Here is a 23,122-nt window from a genome sequence, read left to right as displayed (position 1 = left end):
TTAACAGGAAAATGCAACAATCTGTCAATTACTATGGTGCCATGAGGCAATGCTTTAATGACATTTACTCAAAAATGGCAATAAGTGAATTATGTTTCCCTCTGGGCAGATATTGATGAATGCCAGACACCAGGAATTTGCATGAATGGTCATTGCATCAACATTGAAGGTTCTTTTCGGTGTGAATGTCCACCAGGCCTGGCTGTTGGGGTTGATGGCCGTGTTTGTGTAGGTAAGTGAGATTTCTTCAATGAAAAGCAATTAGGACTTCTTATTATGATTTACCAAAGTGTAACATTTAAAAAAAATCAAAAGACATTCTTCTTGTTAATGTTGACATTTGTTGTAGATTAAAATAATTATATAGGATTCATTCTGCCACATGGTTGATAGTCTGTGATTACAGGATCAGACACTGGTGTGTCTTCATCTTCGCTGTCTCCTGTGTCTTTTTAAATACATTTCCATTCCTGAGTCAGTATTTTCACTTGTACATCTCACCCTTTCCTCTAATGCCAATCACTCACCCCAAATTATTGGAAAAAATAAACCACTTTGGTCAGGGGAGGGGAAAGAAGTTGTATTATTTTGAATATATTGTTTCTCTCATTTTCACCTCTTTCCCTCATCCTATGAAGATCAAGTAAAGCAAACAATACTCCAACAGGAGAAATATAAGAAATTATCATAAAAATGCAACCTAAGTAAACATTATTTTATATGGACTCATAAATATTTCAGAATCACTGTGTTTGGTGGCGTGAAATTATGCTGCGCAATGTGCTGAAAATTAGAAAATAAAAAAGATTAAGGAAAAAAATGAGCTTCTCTATTCTTAAACTAAGGCTATCAAATCACATAGCTCTCAGCTTCATCCAGGATGGGTTGTAGATCACTGGACAATGATCCCTCGCTTTCACAGGCCTTGGGAGGCAGGCCAGTCCTCGCCCACAGACAACCTGCCAACCTTAAGCATATTCTCACCAGCAACCACACACCGCACCATAGTAACTCTAACTCAGTAACCAATCCATGCAACAAACCTCGATGCCAACTCTGCCCACATATCTACACCAGCGACACTGTCGCAGGACCTAACCAGATCAGCCACAACATCACCGGTTCATTCACTTGCACGTCCACCAATGTAATATACGCCATCATGTGCCAGCAATGCCCCTCTGCTATGTACATCAGCCAAACTGGACAGTCACTACGTAAAAGGATAAATGGACACAAGTCCGATATTAGGAATGGCAATATACAAAATCCTGTAGGAGAACACTTTAATCTCCCTGGACACACAGTAGCAGATTTAAAGGTAGCCATCCTGCAGCAAAAAAACTTCAGGACCAGACTCCAAAGAAAAAACTGCTGAGCTTCAGTTCATTTGCAAATTTGACACCATCAGCTCAGGATTAAACAAAGACTGTGAATGGCTAGCCAACTACAAAAGCAGTTTCTCCTCTCTTGGTGTTCACACCTCAGCTGCTAGAAGAGGGCCTCATCCTCCCTGATTGAACTAACCTCGTTATCTCTAGACTGATTCTTGCCTGCATATTTATACCTGCCTCTGGAAATTTCCACTATATGCATCCGACGAAGTGGTTATTCACCCACAAAAGCTTATGCTCCAATACGTCTGTTAGTCTATAAGGTGCCACAGGACTCTTTGTCGCTTTTTACAGATCCAGACTAACACAGCTACCCCTCTGATACTTGACAGTACTGTAAATGTGCATGTTCACTGTGCTTAAAGATGTGTATTGGAAAAAAGGCAATATAGATAATCATTGGGTGATAGCAGATGTTGTCTGATGGCTTTTTATCAGATTTCTTTTGTGTAGCTGGCTGTTTGCTATTACCGAGGGATCAGATTGGAAGAAGAACATGGTGGTACTTAAAATGAATAGCAGTGAAGTAGTTAACTGTGTCAACATTTAAATTGTCATAATTATGCTTCTAAGTTAAGATAAATGTAGTTGAGATAAATAATACAGCAGTTATCAGCAATCTTAGAACTATTCAACCAGATCAAGGATAAAGGGATATAAAGAACCATAGTTCTTTATAGTTGAAGCATTCTGTTCTCTGCTGATCCCTGCTGGAATTATGGCCCTATAGAGCACATTATAAGCCTGCACAACTAAGAACAACCCTGAGGCTGAACTAGGCCCTGAGGATTGGGATAACACAAAAGTGGCTTAAAACTAAGGTTAGCTCCATGTACTGAAGACGCAGTCCATTATTCCTGCCTGCATGTCTACAGACACAGGAAGATTGTACTGCATCAGTTAATATTGGGAAGGGTATCTCTAAAACCATAAGGGCTAAGCACTTTATATTCTTATTTTAAAACAAAAATTTTAATTCTGCAGAAGCTGGGGGATTACCAAAATAAAACCACTGCAGTGTTCCACCAAGTGCCAGCTCAGTCTGACCCATTCAATTACAAACTCCATTTAGAAACTCCAATAGGAAAAGTCTGCATGGTGCAAGGAGTGAAAGGAAGCTAATGTGAAAAGCAGAATGTTCCTTTACTCTATTTCTAAATGAGAATACTAAATATGTACAGTATTTTAATAAATGCAGGAATTTTATTATAGTTAATTAAACTTATGCTAAGGTTTAAACCAAGAATTGTTCTCACTGATGTTGCAGCCATGATATTTGCTTATATCATGTTAATAAATATTGCCAATAAAATATTCAAATGAGCACAAACAGCCTGAGATGGTATTGTATTAGGGATTTCACAATTAGGGCACAGTAGCAGAGCCAGCTTTAAGAACTAGCCATGCAGCAACTTTTTGTGCTCCACACATTTTGGGGTCCAGGCTGGTCTGATCTCACTCTCTGGGAGTGAGACAATAGTGGGAAAGACAGTAGTGGGAATCAACTCAGTGTTCAGTTTTCTGTGCTCTCCTTTACCTCCCACCCCCAGTGTTCCAGCAGTTTGGGGCTTTACAAATTGTAAGGCCAGCTCGGCACAGTATTTCACTTGTGAGTGTACGCAGCTGCAAATATCTATATAATAAGATTCTTTGCTTCAAGAAGGAAGGAAGGAGGAATCTTATGTAATAGCTTTGTGCTAGCTTGTGGTGAATTTGGACTAACCATCAGTCTAAAGAAGACATTGATTATGGCCCAAGGTCTCTTGGCTGCACCAGAAGTTTTAATAGCACCATGATAGAAATTGTGCACAAGTTATGCTATTTGGGACCGACTGTATCTGATAACTTATCTCTAGATGACAAGATTAATTCTGGCATCAGAAAGGCAAGCACCACATTCGGCCAGCTGACCAAGCATGTGTGGGATAACAGGAAACTAACATTGAACACCAAGATACAGGCCTACCATTCTGAGCACACTGCTGTATGGTGGTGGACTGCCCCCAGCAGGCTTGAGCAAAGGCTAAACATCTTCCATACCCGCTGTTTTCACTGTATTCTAAATATGAAGTGGGAAACATAAGTCCACGACACCGAAGTACTTGAAAAAGCGAAATGGTCAAGTCTACTCATCATTCTTAGACACAGGTATCTCCACTGGCTTGGTCATCTGCATTGAATGCATGCATTCCAAAGGATCTCCTTTATGGAGAATTTGCAGATGCTCCAAAGCTACTAGGCCAACCTAGACTCAGGTTCAAGGACATTTTGCAAAAGGAATTTGAAAACTTTCAACATAAAGCTGGGGAGGATGCAGTTAGCAACAGGTTAGACTGGAGGATTGTGCTGCAACAGGGAGTCAAAGAGGCTGAAAAAAGGTGGTTGAGAGAGAGGGGAAAGTGAAGAGAGGAAAGCACAACAGGCCTTAAGTGCTAGTAGTGCCCTGACTTCATCCCTCTGACCCTGCATCTGCATTATCTGTGGCAAGGACTGTTACTCGAGAATTGCATTTTTCTAGTCACTTGCGATGCTATAGCATGCCACACAGTAACTGAACGGCTTGGAGCTTTCAAGATGGACTGCTGCTACTTATAAGATTCCAGAATTGCCACTCTGTCTGTGTCATTCTGAAGCCCAGAATGTCTATTCAGTCAGTGTGAAGTAATATATACAGCTACATGCATGGTTGAGAGCTCTTTTTTGTTTAGAATATCCCCAGATCCTGTCATTGCTGGGATTTGCAATCTGTTGCCATCCAGTTTTTAAGTTGTTGGCTATTTTGATTTTATGAATTACACCTGTGTGACAGCTACAGAAAGGCATCTATCTTTGTCATACCAAGAATTCTAGACAATTGTGATAGCAGAGGTAACTCAACCAATCACTACTCTTTCTCTTTCTTGTAATTTCATTGGGTGTATGAGGGAGACTGCAGGGATGGGGGATTACTTGGCCCAACTGCCACTATTCAACCTATGCACAAATCAGCACAACTCTGCCAGAACCACACACACATTTGCCCACCTCACTCATAGAACCATACCCATGGGTCATCACTAGTACCTCTTAAAGATATACCATAAATATTACAGTTTCAACAGGAAATGCCCTTAAGATGCCAAGAAATCATGAGGCAGATTCATGACTCATTTGGGAATTTCAGTTTTACAAAAAGATGATATCGTTGTTCCAGACATAAAGTAGGTTATTTCAAATAGTGTGTAACAAAATTTTCATTCATACGTAATCCTCTGGATAGAATTTCAAGGAGTCTGTATGGTGTTTAGAAATCTACAGTATTGCAGGATCTGACACAGGAGCTTTCTACCTGACTATACTACATGATTCACTGAATGATCTGAATAATATTATTCAGACATTCTAGCTCGCGGAAAAGTATTTGTAATCTGAAAGTTATCACATTACGTGGGGCTGATTTTATCTTATTTTATTTTATGTTAGTAATACTCACAATGTCATAGGCATTTTGCAGACAAGTGCATCAAAGAACTTCAATCAAAAGGCTCCTTTCTGCTACCCTTACACTGAGTACTATCTTGCTTCATAAGTAGTGCCATTGAGTCCGATGGCACTTTTCATGGAGTAAGTTACTGTACTATTAAACATAAGCATGCAGAATCAGCCTCCAAATGACAGATGAGTTTGGAAAGAACATACACCACAGATGGGAACATATACTTGGAAAGGGAACATTCAGATAACTATTTAGAGCCAAATTCTGTTCTTCGATGCAGGCACTTGGCTTTCGGTGGCTTCTAAGTGAGCCATCCTGCATACAGGACAAAATGTATCCCTTTCACTGGATAAGATTATGACCTCAGGTTCTTGTTGAAAGAGTATTCATTCATATCCTTCCTAGTGTAAGAAAACATAATTCTTTCTCTGCCTCCCCTTTCTTAGATACTCATATGCGCAGCACATGCTATGGAGGAATCAAAAAAGGAGTGTGTGTCCGCCCTTTCCCTGGGGCAGTGACAAAATCTGAATGTTGCTGTGCCAATCCAGACTATGGCTTTGGAGAGCCATGTCACCCATGTCCTGCCAAGAACTCAGGTAAAGTTGTATAATTCTTCTGATCTCACAGCTAACATAGACTAATACGTCTGTTTCAAAGCAGATTCATAGCATTTATTTTCAAGGTAATCTAAATTTGTAGTATTTAATGTGAACAAAAGAAGAAAATGTTTAAGTTCTTCCATGCCCAGTGCTGTCTACAGTGCACCAAACTCCAGAGCTGTCCAGACTATGTGAGAATTCAGGGTGTAGGCACCAAGGTCTAGATCGATGCAGCTGGGCCTCATAATTATCTTTAAGCGTAGGGTGAGCCAGAAGAGGTTATGTTGGATCGGAGAAAAGGTACCTTAAAGGCGTTAGACAAGGAGCTGTAGGTTCCCTAACCAAATCAGTCCAGTGTAAAGTACAGTCACTATTCAGTTTGGAATTAGGGTTGATGTTCAAACCACTCTTTTTTAATTAATTTTTTAATAAGAACTAGTTCACTCATCTTTAGTAACAGCAAAATGCAGAGAACATGAAGAAACAGTTTATTTGCCACATACACCCCTTGAAAACAGTATTCATATCACCATATTTTGGAGAACAGTCCATGTTGCTTTCTGGGGTGACATTGCCCTGTTGTGAAGCTGTCAGTTAGCATCATGTGTGATGTTACTGTTGTAGGTACTAACTCGAGGAGATGGTACTTTTGAGAGGATAATACCATATATTTCCTTTTAGTGTTTCGTTTCATGATGTCACAGTTTTCATTCAAGTATGTACTTGGAGGTTTAGAACTAACATTTTTTATACAACTTCTGTTTCAATCGAGTAGCTGATTTCCATGGGCTGTGTAGCAGTGGAGTAGGGATTACTGTGGATGGACGAGGTAATGTTGCATTTTTTTTCTTATATATATATAAGACTCACGAAAAATAATGAAAGTAAAACAAATATTCAAAAGTATGAATTCAGCATTTGGATTTTTCATAAGATACAAGTGGCTAAAGGCTTTTTTCAAGATATGGTATGTTTTTAATATGGTACAATATAAAAATAAATCAAAGGTTCCTAAGAAAGGATGAGAATTGTTCCCATCCAAGTCAGGAGTAAAACTCCCATCACTTCAGTGGGAGCAGGATGATACCCTACTATAGTACTTTCAGCAATAGCATAGTTAGCATTTAAAAATAATACTTAAATAAAGAAGAAAATGTTATTTCTGTTCAATATTGTAAGCATATGGGCCTAGTTTTATCATTTTACAGGCTGTGATTTTTAATGTCTTCACGTAAGTAACGTGACGTACATAAGCAGCGTTTGTAAATTCGCTGAGATGAGAACTTTATGGTTTACTGACTGTAGAAGCTCCACTAGTGCCACTTGGTGAGCCTGTAAATCTCACAAGAGAAATAACCATTTCCCGCAAAGCTACAGTTTCTAACTATGGGAATTTGTATGAGGTCCTCTGTGGAGGTTATAGTCTTTGTTCAGTACCTGAAGACTGTAACTCTTCACAAGGGATATAAGACAGATCGTAGTCTTTGCCAGGTGCCTTCAGAAGATTAATCTCCTCCAGGGAGCAAATATAAATTAAAATCCCTTTTGGAGGCCTGAACGAAATTGTAACCTTTGCTGTGGATCTCATACAAGTGAAAACAGGTTCGCAGAGGACCCTGCTGCTGCTTACTCTGAAGAACTTGGCTTGCTCAAACCATTCCCCAAAGCAGGGGAAAATTGAACATCTTCAAACCGGAACCCCCTACCCCAACCAAAGCAGTGTTTTCCTCCTCATCTGTTCCCTTTACTGAGAGCAGGCAGGAAATCCCCCTTACAGACAGTTCTCATTCCCAGTCATGTCCATTTGTCTCTCCACCCTAGTCATACTGCTTTTACCACACTGCAGTAACAGTCACCCAGTCCTGCTCCCTTCATTCTATTCATGGACCCACCTGGTTGCTCCCTGAAGACATCAGAAAAGTTGGGGCATAGGAGGGTACTGAACTTCTACCAAAAAAAAAAAACCACCTTAAGGGAAAAGGAGGGTCTGGACTTGTTAGGCGAAATCTGTGCTACAGGGAGGTAGGATGTAGCATGAAATGTGCCTTGTGTTCCCCAAGATTCAGTCAAGGTTAGTGAACTTTGGTTATAGATTTGTAATAACACCATAAAGTAGACCAGATTCCACTGATTTACATTTTCTTATGAAAGCTTTGGACATCTTATAATCTTTAATGCAAGGTTAACAAAGTGTTTGTCTGAGTATGTATCGGTGTACACATAAATTGCAGGCCAGATACTGATCTCAGATGCACCACTGTTAATCAGTCCAAGTAAATCATGGAAATAAGTGGAGTAGCATCAGTGTAAAAGAGGTTTAAGTGAGATCACAATCAGGCCCGGCATCCTTGTTGTTCTTTCCAGTGTTTCTGAATGGATCTATATAAACCAGAGGAATCAACATATAGAAGGAGTAATTTTTTGTTTTGTTTTGTTAATGTGGAAAAGTCCTGGATCCTATGAGATGAAAATGTGCAAAGAATGGCTCTTCGGCCCTCAATCCATAGTCACTACACTTACAAAATAGATATTTTGAGTTAGAGGCATTTCTATGTATGCAACTATTCCAAGATAAGATGTTTCACAGCATTAAATGTGTAATATAGTTGCATTAATCTTCTCTATTATATTGATACAGATATTAATGAGTGTGCATTGGATCCTGATATTTGCGCCAATGGAATTTGTGAAAACCTACGTGGTAGCTATCGTTGTAATTGTAACAGTGGCTATGAACCTGATCCCTCTGGAAGGAACTGTGTTGGTAAGTTATTTGAGTTATTAATTAATTACTAATGGTTAAACTCGCATTGATTTTAGTGGAAGCAGGAGAGGACCTTTAGTGTGTGAGAAAAGTGGATGTTACGTTTAGCTACAATGAAAAAGCACAAAATCTCTTTAGAAAATCTACCCCTTTCAGTCTGTACATTCAGGAGCAGCCCTCTTACAACCCATACTCTATGGGGACTACAGCCTGAAATAAATCTCTCCTTAACCTTCTCTTCTGGTCTTCAAACAACACCCCAACCTCTCCAAGTTTGTCATCAGAAGCAAGCTCCCCACAGAACAGGCCATACCAACTCAAAGCAGCACCAGACTTTGACAGAACAACAGATGTAAAACCTAGAGAGATATCTCCACTGCTGCGATGGTCAACACCTCCCACAAGGGTCCTACGCAAGCCTAACACAACATGTGGTGTACCTCATCCAGTTCACTAAATGCCCCAATAAAAACTATATGGGTGAAATGAAACAATCACTATGCTCTCAAATGAATTCACACAGAAAAATGCTAAAAGACAAAAACACCATATCAACTGTGGATGAACCCTTTTCACAAAGTGATCATTCTATATCTGACCTCTCAGTCCTCATCCTCAAAGGAAACCTGCACAACACCTTCAGATGACAAGTCTGGCATCTTAAATTCATAACTTTGATAGACACAAAAAATCATGGACTGAATAGAGATACTGGTTTATTACAACAATCTATAACCCATTTAAACCACACACCTCACCCTGAGCTTTCCCCCCCCCCTTTCCCCCCTATGACTGGAAAAGCCACTTCCGTTTGAATTGTCCCATGAAATATCATAGAATCATAGGACTGGAAGGGACCTCGGGAGGTCATCTAGTCAAGTCCCCTGCACTCATGGCAGGACTAAGTATTATCTAGACCATTCCTGATAGGTGTTTGTCTAACCTGCTCTTAAAAATCTGCAATGATGGAGATTCCACAACCTGCCTAGGCAATTTATTCCAGTGCTTAACCATCCTGACAGTCAGGAAGTTTTTCCTAAGGTCCAACTTAAACCTCCCTTGCTGCAATTTAAGCCCATTGCTTCTTGTCCTATCCTCAGAAGTTAAGAAGAACAATTTTTCTCCCTCCTCCTTGTAACAACCTTTTATGTACTTGAAAACTGTTATCATGTGTTAACAACTTATACTAAACAATCTGTTCTAGCTTGTACATAGCTGTGGCACTCTGAGGACATTTCCTAGACCTGAAGAAGAGCTCGGTGTAAGCTCGAAAGCTTGTCTCTCTCACCAATAGAAGTTGGTCCAGTAAAAGATATTACCTCACTCACCTTGTCTCTCTAATTACCTCATTCTGTCCTTTTTTGCTTCTTTTTCCTCTTCTTAAAAAATTGTCAGTTAAAGAGGGAGATAGACCTTTTCTTTACTGAAACATTAACCTTGAGAAATCAAGCAGTCAAAAGACTGGAAATACCAAAAGGTTGCTCCTACAGTTTTAAGTTGCACATACACCGCTACCTCGATATAACGCAACCCGATATAACACGAATTTGGATATAACGCGGTAAAGCAGTGCTCCGGGAGGGCGGGGCTGCGCACTCCGGTGGATCAAAGCAAGTTCGATATAACGCGGTTTCACCTATAATGCGGTAAGATTTTTTGGCTCCCGAGGTCAGCGTTATATCGAGGTAGAGGTGTATGTTGTATGAGAGGAAGGGTGGTCTTGTTAAAGCATTGAACTGGAACTCAGAAAGGCTGGATTATTTTCTCAGCTCTGACACAGACTTCCTGTGTGACCTTTGGCAACTCACTCCAATCTAATGTCCACTGAAGTATCTTGAAATCATCTTATTGGTTTTGATGGAAATTAGATTAAGCCCTTAATTTCTCTTACATCCCCAGCTGTATAATGGGGATAATAGCACTTTCTTCACAAATTGGGAGGATAAAGTGTTTGTGAGGTGTTAAAATACTACAGTAATGGGAATCACAGAATAACTTTTAAAAAATTAGATTTTATAATTTTGTTTTCATTGTTAAGCATAAGCAGTTTACAGTAATATTGTTTGTTAATGTGTATTATAGAAGATTTGCAAATGTCTAAAGTAAAGTTAAGGAGCAACATTAACTTTTGGGTTTTCCGGATTTTTCCGGACTTTTCAGCTTTGTTAGCTTGTGGTAATGTATCTGCTATCAATCAGTAGCTAGGTAGAAATATGGACACTCATGAGACACTCATGGTTGCAATATTTCAGTGTGTGATCAGCTGGAGTGTAGCGGGGTATTTTATATGTAGATATTAGTGTAGGCGTTTCCTACTGTACCTTCTCTGATAGCAAATATTTGCACAGAAAAAAGGATTAGCACAGTGATGTAACTGTTAATGAATTTTTGTTAAAAGCATGTTTAACATCACTGCTGGCTGCCAAACAGACAAATCCAAGGGCAATAATCATGGCTGTTTATAAACTGCTAAATATCCCAAGGTCGCCGTGTTCTAATGGAGGACATGCTGAGAACATAGAGCTGTGCTTTACTGAAAAACTGATATGTATTTACAAAATAGTAGTGAAAATTCTTAAATGTAATATAGAATATGGGGTAAGAGGAATTTGAAAGTTAATTAACCTCTTGAAACCAAGTATTGGCATTTCTCCTTGTTCAGATACAAATGCAGAAAACTGAATGTCAGACACATGACTGCTGCTGAGAGTCCAGTTAAAATAATACTTGGAGAAAAGGAGGGCAGACTTGTTCATTAATATGTCTACCTGATCTTTTCCAGACATTGATGAATGTTCAGTGAACAGACTGCTGTGTGACAATGGCCTGTGTCGAAACACACCTGGAAGCTACAGCTGTACATGTCCAAAGGGTTATGTATTCAGCACTGAGACTGACACATGTGAAGGTAAAAATGCTGCAGTGGGAGCCATCTGGATAGTGTTGATCTAATCTGTGATATTATAGTATTGGAGTTTATGAGATGAGCAGAGAAGACTCAGGGTGATACAAAACAACGAAGGGAAGGGAAAGAAAGGCCTATATTATGGTATAAATCAAAAGATGCATCTTGTAATTGCTCTCAGTGGAATTCTGTTAGAATGATGGGGCATGACTGAATTTCCTCCAATATAGCCAGTTCATTTTCTACATGACAGTATGTTTTGTTAGACAGAATACTTTGAAGAGAAAGTTAAAGAAAATGCACATTTATCTCTTGGGCATTCTGTGAGTGCAGATCTCTGGTGTTGATTGTGCTGATAAATGAAGTTGGAGCAGAGGTGTTAATTTCTGTTTTATTTTGAACAGAAATGCATAATGCTACCAGGAATAGTGGACTTTTGATAATTTTCAGTGTTATTTTTGGGTTGGCCACTTGAATTATATAATTCAGTATTATCACTGTGAATTGCCCTTTTCCAAAGGGAATGGGTTGCAAGTTGAAGGCTTCAGCTTTGGAATACTTAGAATCTCATGAGCCAGTGGTTCAGTTCCTGGCAGGGTCAACTCAGTCCTTTTCCATTCAAAGGGAATTGTGTTCCATGCATCCATTAAAAACTGAGGGTTTGTCTGCTCTCATTGTCTGTTAAAGATCCAACTGCATTCTTTTCAGAGTAGTCTTTTCCTATCAGTCATATCCAGGGATTTATACTGTACTCATCACTATACTGTCTTAGAATACTATACACAGTATTTAGCTAAAATTTATTCTTGAGAGTTTAAGCTTTCATATTTTTTAAAAATAGTTTTAGCAGTGAAAGTGGTTTTCTCTCTATGCTTAATATGCTAGTGTCTTGAATCTGCTGCAGACAGACATTATATTACCAAGAGAGATGTTGTTTGCATGTTCATCTTGATATTTAACTTCAAAGCTTAACTCTGACCATAAATTTGCTAATGTATTGAACAAGATACCAGAACACAAACAACTGAGCTGAAATCATTTAAATTGAATTAAAAAGGACATCTCCATCCACTTTTGGTTTTCAGTCTGAGAACATAACCAGACAAATTAACGTATTAATTCAAAACAAAACTAGGCCTATGGTCTAGGTGTCACTATAAAATTGTGATAGGGTTGGTATTTTCAGGGGAGCATGCAAGGATATGTCATTAGAAGCCTGAAAGTCATTTCCATTTATCAAGAAAATTCAACTCATAATTTGAAAGAATGGCCACTTTTAACTTTTATCTAAGTTTAAAAGGTGCATTAACTAAATTAATGATCAGTTTAACCAGCCTGCATCAAATATAAAAATACAAATAGTGAGCAAGTCTGATTTATTTAAACTTACACAGCACAGTGCTTCTGACTATAATTTCTGGTATAACATTTCAGTATAATAGGTACGTGGGGTATACAGAGATATTTCACAACTACAGCAAGCAATGACTGATGGGTAAGGGAGGGGAAGCGTGCAGACAAAATTGTAGCCCAATTAGTGGATTGTTATGTAAATTTAAAATGTACCTGTATTCTGCCACTGAAAGAAAAAATATTTGAATGATCATTCATGATTCTTCAAAGTGATAACAGGTCATAGGTAATTTTTTGCTCTGGGTATTCTAATGAATAAACAAAACTCCTGTTTGTTGTTTACCTACAGCAACTTCAAATTTTCATAAGAAAACTTCTGCATTTTCATAAGTAAGCAATATATCACGATAGGGGCTGGCTGTGGTTACAGTATTAGTGCTCCCTTTAGTACCAAGACTATATTGGGCTAGCATTGTTACACCAAAAGGAGCTAGGACAAGCTAGGGTTGTGACCCATTCACCCCTTTCAGATCAGTCACCAGAGCTGGTTGGCTACTTGAGGGAAGCACACCCTGTTACAGAGAGCAATTGTGACTGAGTGGCTGTGCTGCCCATGTGCAGTGAAGTTTTGTGTCTCAGTGAGACGTATTGACACCCATTACTACTTCTGCACTGCCCTCCACAGTAAGCAATCCTTGTTTGGTAGGGCACATTTGACCTTATAGTATTGACTACTGCCGTTACATATGTACTATTTTAAAATTAATATGGTAATTTTGTGATCATCAGTAATGCTATTTATTTGGAATCTAATAAACCCAGAATATTAAAGATATTTCTATCTACTTCTCCACTTGGTGAAACTGACTTGGTACCTCATTCCCCAAAAGTTCAGGTTTATATTAAACCTGAAGTTTTGGGGAAGTTTTCCTTCTGAACATAATTATTTTAATCCAGACACCCTAAAATATATTTTGTTTACAGCAGGAGCTGAAGTGTCTTGTCAGTTATTGTTAATATGCTTGTGTGCATATTAAATTATACACACATGCTTTATGAATGATCTGTTGTATCCATCTAAAAATCCCGTAGTTAGGCGGAAGTTTAGATTTAGCTGGTCAGGCAAAAATGATCCAGTAATGGTTTGGCATAAAGCTGTCTATGAAACTATAAAATCTATTACACTTTTTCTAACATTGAGTGGCTTAGCAGTTTGAGGAATGAATTCATTTCACTCTTTTTTTTTTTTTTTTTTTTTTCCCTCCTTCCAAATTCTGTTTTCAAAGGAATGGTAAGCCGTTCAGTTTACTAGCTGTAAAGTTTTGCTCTCAATAGTAACGTTGTGTCATGCTTTTACATTACTCAGATGCATGCTGTTCAACAATATAGTTTTAATTAATATAACTTTCAGCAATAACCATAATGAAACATTAAAGCCTGTGTTTGTTTTCTATTCATAACCAAGTTATGAAAACTTTGCAAGTTGTTGTTGGGTTTGTTTGTTTGTTTGTTTGTTTGTTTGTTTGCCTTGAGAGTCTGTGAAAGTAGAAATTTTTACAAGCTCTGTGGTTTAGATTGTGTTTCCACAAATGTAAACCAGACGTGCTTTGAAGTTTATTTCAAGGAATGTACAATGGATTGTTTCAATTTTGGTTCTACGACAATATATATATATACACCACACTTAAAGAAAAATATTTGTTTAAAAATGATAAATATGTTCACATATGCTTGCTTTGCATTTTAAAAATTAAAGGAATATTATCAACTTAGTCACATTTGTCTGAAAATATCTTACTTCTTAGCTGTTAATTGTAGCAATAGTATTATTACAACAAAGAGGGGAAAACATTATTTCCTGTTGGTTTACTTTGTGCATATGACGCTCATTGGCCTCAGTTCAGCAAAGCACTGAAGATGGTGTTCCGCACATTTAAGTGCCTTGTTGAAAGGGGGCCTTTGTAATTTCCCCCCTGTATGATCATTTAGGCTATCAGTCAGTTTGTTACGCAAACAATTCTATATGTGATTAACTTTCAAAATGAGTGGTCCTGTTGACTTCAGTGGAAGTTAAGCATGTGCTTAAGTGCTTTGCTGAATTGGAGCCAAACCGTGTCAAATGCACAAAGTAAACAAACTGGAAAAAATAGAGATGGGGTGGGTGGGTTTGTGTTTAGAAGATCAGCGTCTTAATCATTTTCCTTTTTGTTTGTGTGGGTCTTCATACAGAAAATTGGGAAAGAAATTTTTTTTAATGGAAAATGTAATTGAAGAATCACAGAAAGCGTCATGGAGATTTAGAGATAGGTGTAGTATTTTTACTTCATTTGTAAATGATTACATTGCAAGTTGATGGTATCTCTTTAAACAAAACATTTTAAACTTTTTATGTTTTTAACACTAGATATTTTAAGTGTGTTTGGACTGATGATGATCTATTTGGTTAGCAGAATGTCTCTTTTTTTAAAATGTAGGCACTTAGAGAGTGTGTGTGTGTGTGTGTGTGTGTGTATGTGCGCATGCATGCGTGTGTTATATGGGCAGCTGTTTTCAGTTGCTTTATAACTTTTGCCATACTTTTAAACATTTGGGCTGAAATGTTCCATGCTGGGTGTCTGCCTCAGGCTGCATCTTTTTGCAAAATTTCAGACAAAACAGTTTAGCTGTTTCTGAGAATTAAGCTAAAGGAAAATGTTGTTTTGCTCATGTTAAAAAAATCCTAGTAATCATTTCTGAAAAGCTCTAGCACTCGGGTGGTTTAGAACAGGGACTCAAAATTTGGCAAACAGGTGGCCTTTATGCCGGTACTGTGCCTTTAGCTATGCCTGTGAAAATCTGGACAAATTATAAATGTTAGAAAAATCTCAGTTCACACATTCTCAATACAGATATCTTAGATTTTAGCTCATAAATTCCTGGGATTCTGTCAGTACTGAACATGCCCCAGTCCAGGGTTGAAAGAAGGACTTTCCCTGCAGTTGCAGCTCAGGGCTACTGTGGGCAGATTAGGTCTTCGTATCTGGACTGACGGCAGAGATCCTATTTCTTTTGTGCTCTCAGTGACATCCTTGCTGTGCCCAGGGAGCATGAAGAAGGAAGATGCCCACTTCTAATACAGAGGGGACAAGAACCAAACCCGAGGGAGGTGGGGAAGGGTAGCAGGAGCAGGGGGAATAGATTGGGACAAGAAGCCTGGGTGTGGGGAATATAAACTGGGAGTAGAGGCTGGCAGAGAGGAGAGGGAAACTGGGATAGGGACCTGAAGTGAAGGGTGGAGACTGGGACTGTCTGGGAAAGGAGACTGAGAACCAGTGGATAAGGAGGAGGGGAGGTAGATCTCATAAAGAAATGGGATGCCATAGTGGCAGAAATGTGACTGGCTTGACAAAGAGATGGGTGCAGGGAGCCTGATGCAGCGGGAACAGGACACAGATAGAATGAGAAGGTACAGGAAGGAGATTGGGACTTGGAGCCAGTGAGGATGGGGAATGTGGGTGGTAGGAGTATTTGTGTGCAAGTGGAGGAAAGTGTGGGGAGAGAGAGTTTGGTATAGGATCCAAGATTCCTGAATCTCACTATTGCTCTGCTGTCAGCAAATATCTGTGTAAACCCTATGGAAGCTTGTGTGATTCCTCACTAGTGCTAGTCCATTTAGAGGATGGCAACCTACTACTGCCATCAGTTACTTCTCTAGCTCAAGTGGCAGAGGTTTATGTGCTGGATCTAAAGCAGGGGAGGGCAAATTATGGCCTGCGGGCTGGATCCGGCTTGTGGGATTGCCAACCCTGTGGCGCAGTGGGGCTAAGGCAGGCTCCCTGCCTACCCTGGCCCCGCGCCACTCCTGGAAGCAGCCGGCACTATGTCCCTATGGCCCCTGGGGGTGGGGTGGGAGGCCAGAGGGCTCCGTGCACTGCCCTTGCCTGCAGGCACCCCCTGCCCTGAGTCCCCAACCCCCTGCCCTGAGCCCCCTGCCACATCCTTCCTGCACCCCAACCCCCTGCCCTGAGCCCCCTCCCGCACTCCTCACCCCCTCCTGCACTCCAACCCCCTGCCCTGAGCCCCCTCCCACACCCCAAACCCCTTCACCAGCCCTACATTCATGGACCTGCATACAATTTCCCCACCAAGATGTGGCCCTCGGGCCAAAAAGTTTGCCCACCCCTGATCTAAAGGTTCCAATTTTGCTGATGATCTGTGTGGGTGTCAATATTATTACAGATGAAGGAATTTGTTTTTTCAATTTACTTTTTTAAAAACCTAGGAAGTTGCACACCAAAAATATGTTAAAATAACATTATTAAGGTTGCAAAGTCAGCCACTCAAAGGCTAGGAAATACTAGAATTAAGGTTCCTGTACAACCTTAATTCATCCCAGTGCAGTGCACATGCCTTATGATATAGTTGCATACTACATATAAGTTGCATACTTTTTTTCAACAAGACCTCTGCCTCTTTCAGTGCACAGTATGGACCTACTCTAGGGATGAATCAGGTTGTGTGGAGAATGAGACTGTTGTCTGTAGGAGCCCTGCCTCATTTGTTGCAGAAGTTGGAAAGTGTGTAGTGAATGTGGAAGGCTATTGCAGGAAGAGAAAGGGGGGTCTCATTGTTAAGGAAGCTGAATGTTTCCCTGAAGAATTGGTTTCTATCCCTGCCTCTGACACAGAGTTCTTGTGTGATGCTAGGCAATTCACTTAAACCAAACTTCATGATGGCCACTAATTGCGTGTTCCTTGGGTGCCTATCTTCAGACCATTAGTCTGGTTTGCAGAAGTTCTGAACACTTGCAGCTGACATCAGTGGGAGATGTGCTGTGAACATATAAAGTGCTCTATAATGCTAACTACTCTGAAAAATCAGGCCGTAGGCATCTCACATTGAGCACCTACAATAATTAGAAACTTTTAGCTTTATATGTCTGGGCACATCTACACTTCATTGTAAATTTGAGTCCGTGGGATCTGGGCTTGTGGACTCAGTTTCCACGCCCACGCTTGAGCATCCACAACTGCATTGTAAACCTGAGTTTATAGTTGCTGGACCCTCAGTCTCACAGTCATGCTAACACGTCTGTACTGCACTATGCAGACTTAACTTGGGGCTGTGGCTTGACCTGTGTGCATACTACAAAATGACGGGACTTGGACCCACGTCTCAGTAGGACTCTGGGTCTGAACCCACCCGCTAGCAGGGTCCTAGGACCCGGTCCTGAGTGCTTGCAGACCTGAGAGACACTGATTTGTGAGTGGACAAAAAAAGGACTTGGGTTCAGACCTGAGTCAGAGTCCAGGTTTAGTGTGCAATGTAGACATGCCCTCTGTGCCTCAGTTTTCCAGCTATAAAAGGAAGGTAATAACACCATCCTTTATCTCACGAGGGCATTGTGAAAGTAAATTCATTAATATTTGTTGAAGCATTGAAATACTCGAGTGCTGAACACCATAGAAAAGCCCATGAGGAAATTAATAATTCACTCTTCAGAGCAGGGTTTGAATAGTGTGCAGTAAATAAGACGCAGGGCTACACACCTGCGCAGCAAGGATAAAATAAAATATTGAATAGCTGTTCATCAAGTGGGCGCTATCCATCCTGGTGCACTGAATGAGGCAGGGTTCCTGGGGAACAAAATAGTATGTGATCATATAATTAAAGATTGTAGCACAGTGGACAGTATGCACAACCAGTATGCACAAATTAACGTTGCACAGAAAACCTTAATTCTGGCATTTCCTAACTTTAGAGTGCTTGTCTATGCAACCTTAATATCTTCTATTGTATTTGTGTGTGTAATATACATATATGCATATGTAATATACTATATTAATAGCGAAAAGAAGACTGCTCTGTTTCTCCTGGTAGCCCTTTGAAAGGGAGAAGCTACATGTCCTACCATAGTTTAGATACCCTCATCTCCCTGTTTGTTTTCTCAGTTTTAAAGAATGTATAGCCATTGAAAACAAGGTTTGCAGAAGTACATTACATGTAGGTTCTCCAAAGTTAGTTCTATCTTGAGAATCATTTAGCAGGTGGTGAATATTTAAGGTATCTCCAGCATCACTCTGTGATCTGCCTCCACCAAATTCCTTGTTCCTGCTAGTCATATGGGAACAAGAATATTGAATTTATTCTCAAAAGCAGCTGCTCTGTATACTAGCATAAAGCATTGTCACTATTCAAAAACAATTTATATCAAGGGCCAAGTCCTGATCACTTTATTTAGTTGAACAGTCCTATTAATTAGAGTGGGTTTTGTCCCTCAGTACAGTACGTTTTGGGGGGATAGAGAGAGAAATCAGTTTCCTAAAGGTTTCAGATTTCTAGATGTGCTCCATCATTTTATTAACACAGGTGATTCAGTGAATAGTTTAAATTCATTGTTGTTCTTATGACCTCAAAAGCCCATAAAGAGATAAACATGTAGAGAAATGAAGACTTGATATTGCATACTACACCAAATAGAAAATGGAACCTTTTGTACTACTTCTATAAAATAAGTGGAATAGTTTGTTTTCCCTTGAAAATCAGCCATTGATATGTTTTCTGTTTCCAATACTTACCTAGGTCCTTTATTTAATTTTTAATTAATTTGTGTCAGGCTGTTTTAGGTTTATGGGCTTGGCATTATTTGTATATCACTATTTAAGAACATAAGCATGCACCCAAACTTTTCATTCGTGACCCATGACAGGAACTATCTGTTAGGATTAGGATGTCTAATTTGATTTAGGATCCAAATCTAAAACAAAATTGGTGAATTGCAAAAAGACATAATTGGTGGTTGTTAGGAAGAATATGCTGGTAGTTTTTTTTTTTATTTAAAAAGTAATTTCATTTTTTTAAAAAGGCTAATGCTGACAGCAGGAGTCTTATTCTTACATGTGGACGGGCTTAAAAAAACCCCATGTGGGTGAAAGTGAGAAGGAGAGTAGCTGGAGTGGAATACTATTTAGAGTATTACAGTTTCAGTCTTCTTTCTTGAGCACTTTCCAGGACTATGGAATTGCAGCCAGCATTGTAATACTTTGTTTCTGACAAGGTTTTCTTAATTCTTCCAAAGCCTCATGGAGCCTAGATGACAGAAACAATAAGGCCTTTGTTTGTGCACAGTGTGTTTTGGCTGGGAATGCATTGCTTTCCATGGAAAAAGGATTTTGATTTCTCACAGGACAATTATAAATTATTCTGGAAAATGTTTTAGTCCAAATTCTTGGAAGTTTCTGGCCTTTCTAAGAAAGCGACATTTAATTAACACTTACAAAATATGCAAATACTTCTTTACACATGCACATACATACGCAGTGCTTGCCCCAGCATACTGTGTACCTCATCTAAAAAAAAATAAAAAAGCCAAATTTACCAGACATTCTGGCATATCGTGGTTCATGGCTTCATTTATACAGCATAATATTTTCCAGAAATGCATGGCTGTCCTAACGGTACCTTTTCCTTCTGGATTATAGATATAAATGAATGTGAAATCAGCCCGTGTGTCAACGGCGCCTGCAGGAACAATCTTGGTTCTTTCAATTGTGAGTGTTCACCTGGCAGTAAACTGGATTCTACTGGATTGATTTGCATTGGTGAGTGTATAGATGTGGTGTTTGTTTGGTTTGATTTTTTTTATTGTTATTAACACAAAGGGAATTGATCACATTGATTAAAGAAACTGAGAAATAAACAAGAGAGTCCTGGTAATTTGTACTTGGTAGTAGACTAGCATATCTGACTGTGAGGCATTTTGGACTTGCTTTCTGAATAACATTGATCAAATCCAGACAAGTTTGCCTGTTTCCATCGGAGCAGAGGATACAAACATAACAATTTCATTGATACTATTCCACCTACACAGGTACAGGCTACTATGGGTCCATGCATTTTATGATTGGTGAGAACCAGTGGGGAGGTTTATTGACAAATATTATTATTGCTTCTCTCCAAGTGGGCTAGATGTCAGTTTAACCAAAGGGTGGTTAGTCTGTTGCTTATACAGCCATAATTAAATGTTGTTGGCCTCCCCAATTACTGCACTGTCTCACACCTTCCTTTTTTGGGGAAGGATATTAAGTAGGACATGACAAGATAGTTCTGGATTCATCTGGAACACTCTTCCTGGATCTTTGTCTATCTGGTAACAGGTATTGCAATGGTTTGGGGATAAAATATGTATCATATTTATATCCTTGATTGATGATCTCCAGGCAATGGAAAAAAAGTCAAGTGTCATTGATTTTGTTAGATCTAGCAACACCCTTTGAGATGGTTGACCACAAGGTGTCATTCGCACAGCTGCAGAATCTGGCTTTGGGGACATTCACCAATGGCTCTGTTCCTACCTTTCTGAAAGGTCTGAAAGCATGGTGTTTGGCTGACCCTCATCCACCTTAAGTGCCCACAAGCTTCCATTTTGTCACCCCACTTGTGCAATATTTATTTGAGGGATCTTGTGAGAGGAATTGGGCTGGAGTCCCAGTGGTGTTAGGATGACACAAAGCTCTAAGTCTCCAATTTGTTTGATCCTGATATTGCAGTTTCCTTGCCTTTCCAGTGCCTAGTTGAGAGAGGAACCTGGATGAGAAGGATTTGTCAGACACTCAGTCCAGAAAAGACAGAGATGATACTGGTTAGCAGGGAGAAGGAATTTAAGGAATTGAGAAGAGTTTATGGTTGTTCATCTGATGGGTTGGTGTGTCCATCTCTTACCAAAAAGGTTTGCAATCTAAGGTTATTTTTGGACCCTGGACTTCTTAGATTCCCAGGTAGCAGAAGTGGCTTATGCATTTTTTTTTTTTTGGCGCATCTGTGGTTAGCTAAGAGGTTGTGTTCTTTCCTTCATGTGAACCTCACCACACTCATCCATGCGCTTTGTCTGATTATTTTTTAAGCTTTTTCATGTTTCCAGATGCAACACTGATGTGAAATAATTAAGGACCAATGCTTATATTAATTTGGACCTTACTACATAAGTAGTCCTGTTGATTTGTTTAGTATTATTTGGATAGTGAAGTCTACTTAGCTTCAGTAATTGTGGCGGAAACTGGCCCTAAAGTGAATGAAAGACATTAATGTTTGGAAAATGAAAACAGACAAACATTGGAAGGAGTAGCCAGATATGGTTTAAACAATATATGCATACATTCAATACATTAATAACTTAACTTGAAAGAGAGCATAATGGACCCAATCATGAAGTCCTCAAACAGGTAAAACTTCCACTGACTTTGATCTGGGTTCTGTCTGTATCAGGATTTAGAGCATTTATGTAATGATTAGCGTATTTATGTAGGAGCAAAAGTGGTTTGGAGGCAAAGCAAAATTGACAAATACAGATTTACAAAATTAGGGCCTAATCCTATCATTTTTAGCCAGGCAAAATTGCCATTGGCTTCAGTGGTGTTGCAAGAAAGGCAATTTGTCCTTGGTTATTCCTATGTAAGGATTAAAGGACATAGCTCTTTTATTCTGAAAAAAAAACTTGATAAACACTTTTGTCAAATATAAGTAGGCTTGAAAGGATTGGATTTTTGTCAGTAGATATCTGTAAACATCAATTTCACTGTACACACTCAAACCACTGAAAAAATATTTCCATTGATGATGATCGAAATTTACAGACAGGCAAAATAAGAAAACTGCTGCCTGAGAACTTATTGGAGTTTGATTTTAATATACTTTGTATATTTTTGACAGCTGCTGTTGCCAATTTGTGTATTAATCATTGTAACACTTTAACTTTTTGAATCTCAGCATCTGTCATTAAATAATTGTCTGACCCGCACACCTATGAAATTTCCTGCAAATATGGACATTGACAAAAACAAAAAATGCTTAAAAATCAATATTATCTGTCAAAAATGTTTAAAAAGGAATAAAATCAAATTCTGCCAAACCTAAATATATGCTGTTTGAAAAACCAATAGGCTAATGAAACAACTTTTTCCCTTGACCTCATCCCTACAATGAAAGGCCTGGGTCCTGAATGTACCAATACTCTCTTGCCCCACTGTTCTTTGCTGTGTGCCCCTGTCAGCTTTGACACTGTAATGCTACAAATGGAGAGGAGTGTGTGCTGATAAGCTAATGTATAGCAGAAATGCTTCTCTGATATGACAGTAATGTGAAAGTGTATTGATATAGTGAAAAAGAGAATCTAATGAGACTAAAATAAGTAGACAAATGCAGATATATCAGCATGATACTGATCTCACACCAATTTTACTCTGGTGCTACCCCTGATTTATGCTGATATCAGAGATCAGAATCAGTCCTTATGACATGAGTGATCTGAGGGTTTTTTCTTTTTTTCTTTCCCTAATGATTAAGGATAAGATGATGTCACAGAAGTCATGGATTCTGTGACTTTCAGAGCCCTCTGTGATATTTTCCGCCCAGGGCGACGGGGCTGGAGCTGTCAGCCCAAGGGCCAGAGCTCCCAGCCACTACAGGCGTCAGGGGCACCCAAAGTCGTCAGCTGCCACAGGCAGTGGGGGCCCCAGAGCTCTGAGCCCCGGGGCTGTAGCAGAGGCCCTGGGGCTGTCAGTTGCCACGGCGGTGGGTGCTGGACCCCCTGCCTCCCGCACCAGGGCTTGGGCTCTCATGCCCCCACTCAGGGCTCAGGCTTCAGTTGTCCCC

At 39.5% G+C, this 23,122-nt stretch overlaps 1 protein-coding gene across 1 annotated transcript in view; it reads left to right on the top strand.

Moving 5' to 3' along the window:
- Window positions 1–23,122, top strand: part of FBN2 (fibrillin 2) — a 260,834-nt gene that overhangs the window by 110,093 nt on the left and 127,619 nt on the right. Inside the window, exons 15-20 of the mRNA XM_065406785.1 lie at window positions 110–232; window positions 5,316–5,468; window positions 6,247–6,300; window positions 8,110–8,235; window positions 11,018–11,143; window positions 19,954–20,073. Of these exons, the coding sequence (XP_065262857.1) occupies window positions 110–232; window positions 5,316–5,468; window positions 6,247–6,300; window positions 8,110–8,235; window positions 11,018–11,143; window positions 19,954–20,073 (702 nt within the window). The remainder of the gene's footprint in view (window positions 1–109; window positions 233–5,315; window positions 5,469–6,246; window positions 6,301–8,109; window positions 8,236–11,017; window positions 11,144–19,953; window positions 20,074–23,122) is intronic.

The sequence above is a fragment of the Emys orbicularis genome, chromosome 6, assembly GCF_028017835.1.
Source record: "Emys orbicularis isolate rEmyOrb1 chromosome 6, rEmyOrb1.hap1, whole genome shotgun sequence".
Taxonomy (NCBI): Eukaryota; Metazoa; Chordata; order Testudines; family Emydidae; genus Emys; species Emys orbicularis.
Note: the sequence above shows the minus strand (reverse complement) of the source record. Positions and strands in the feature narration are given on the sequence as shown.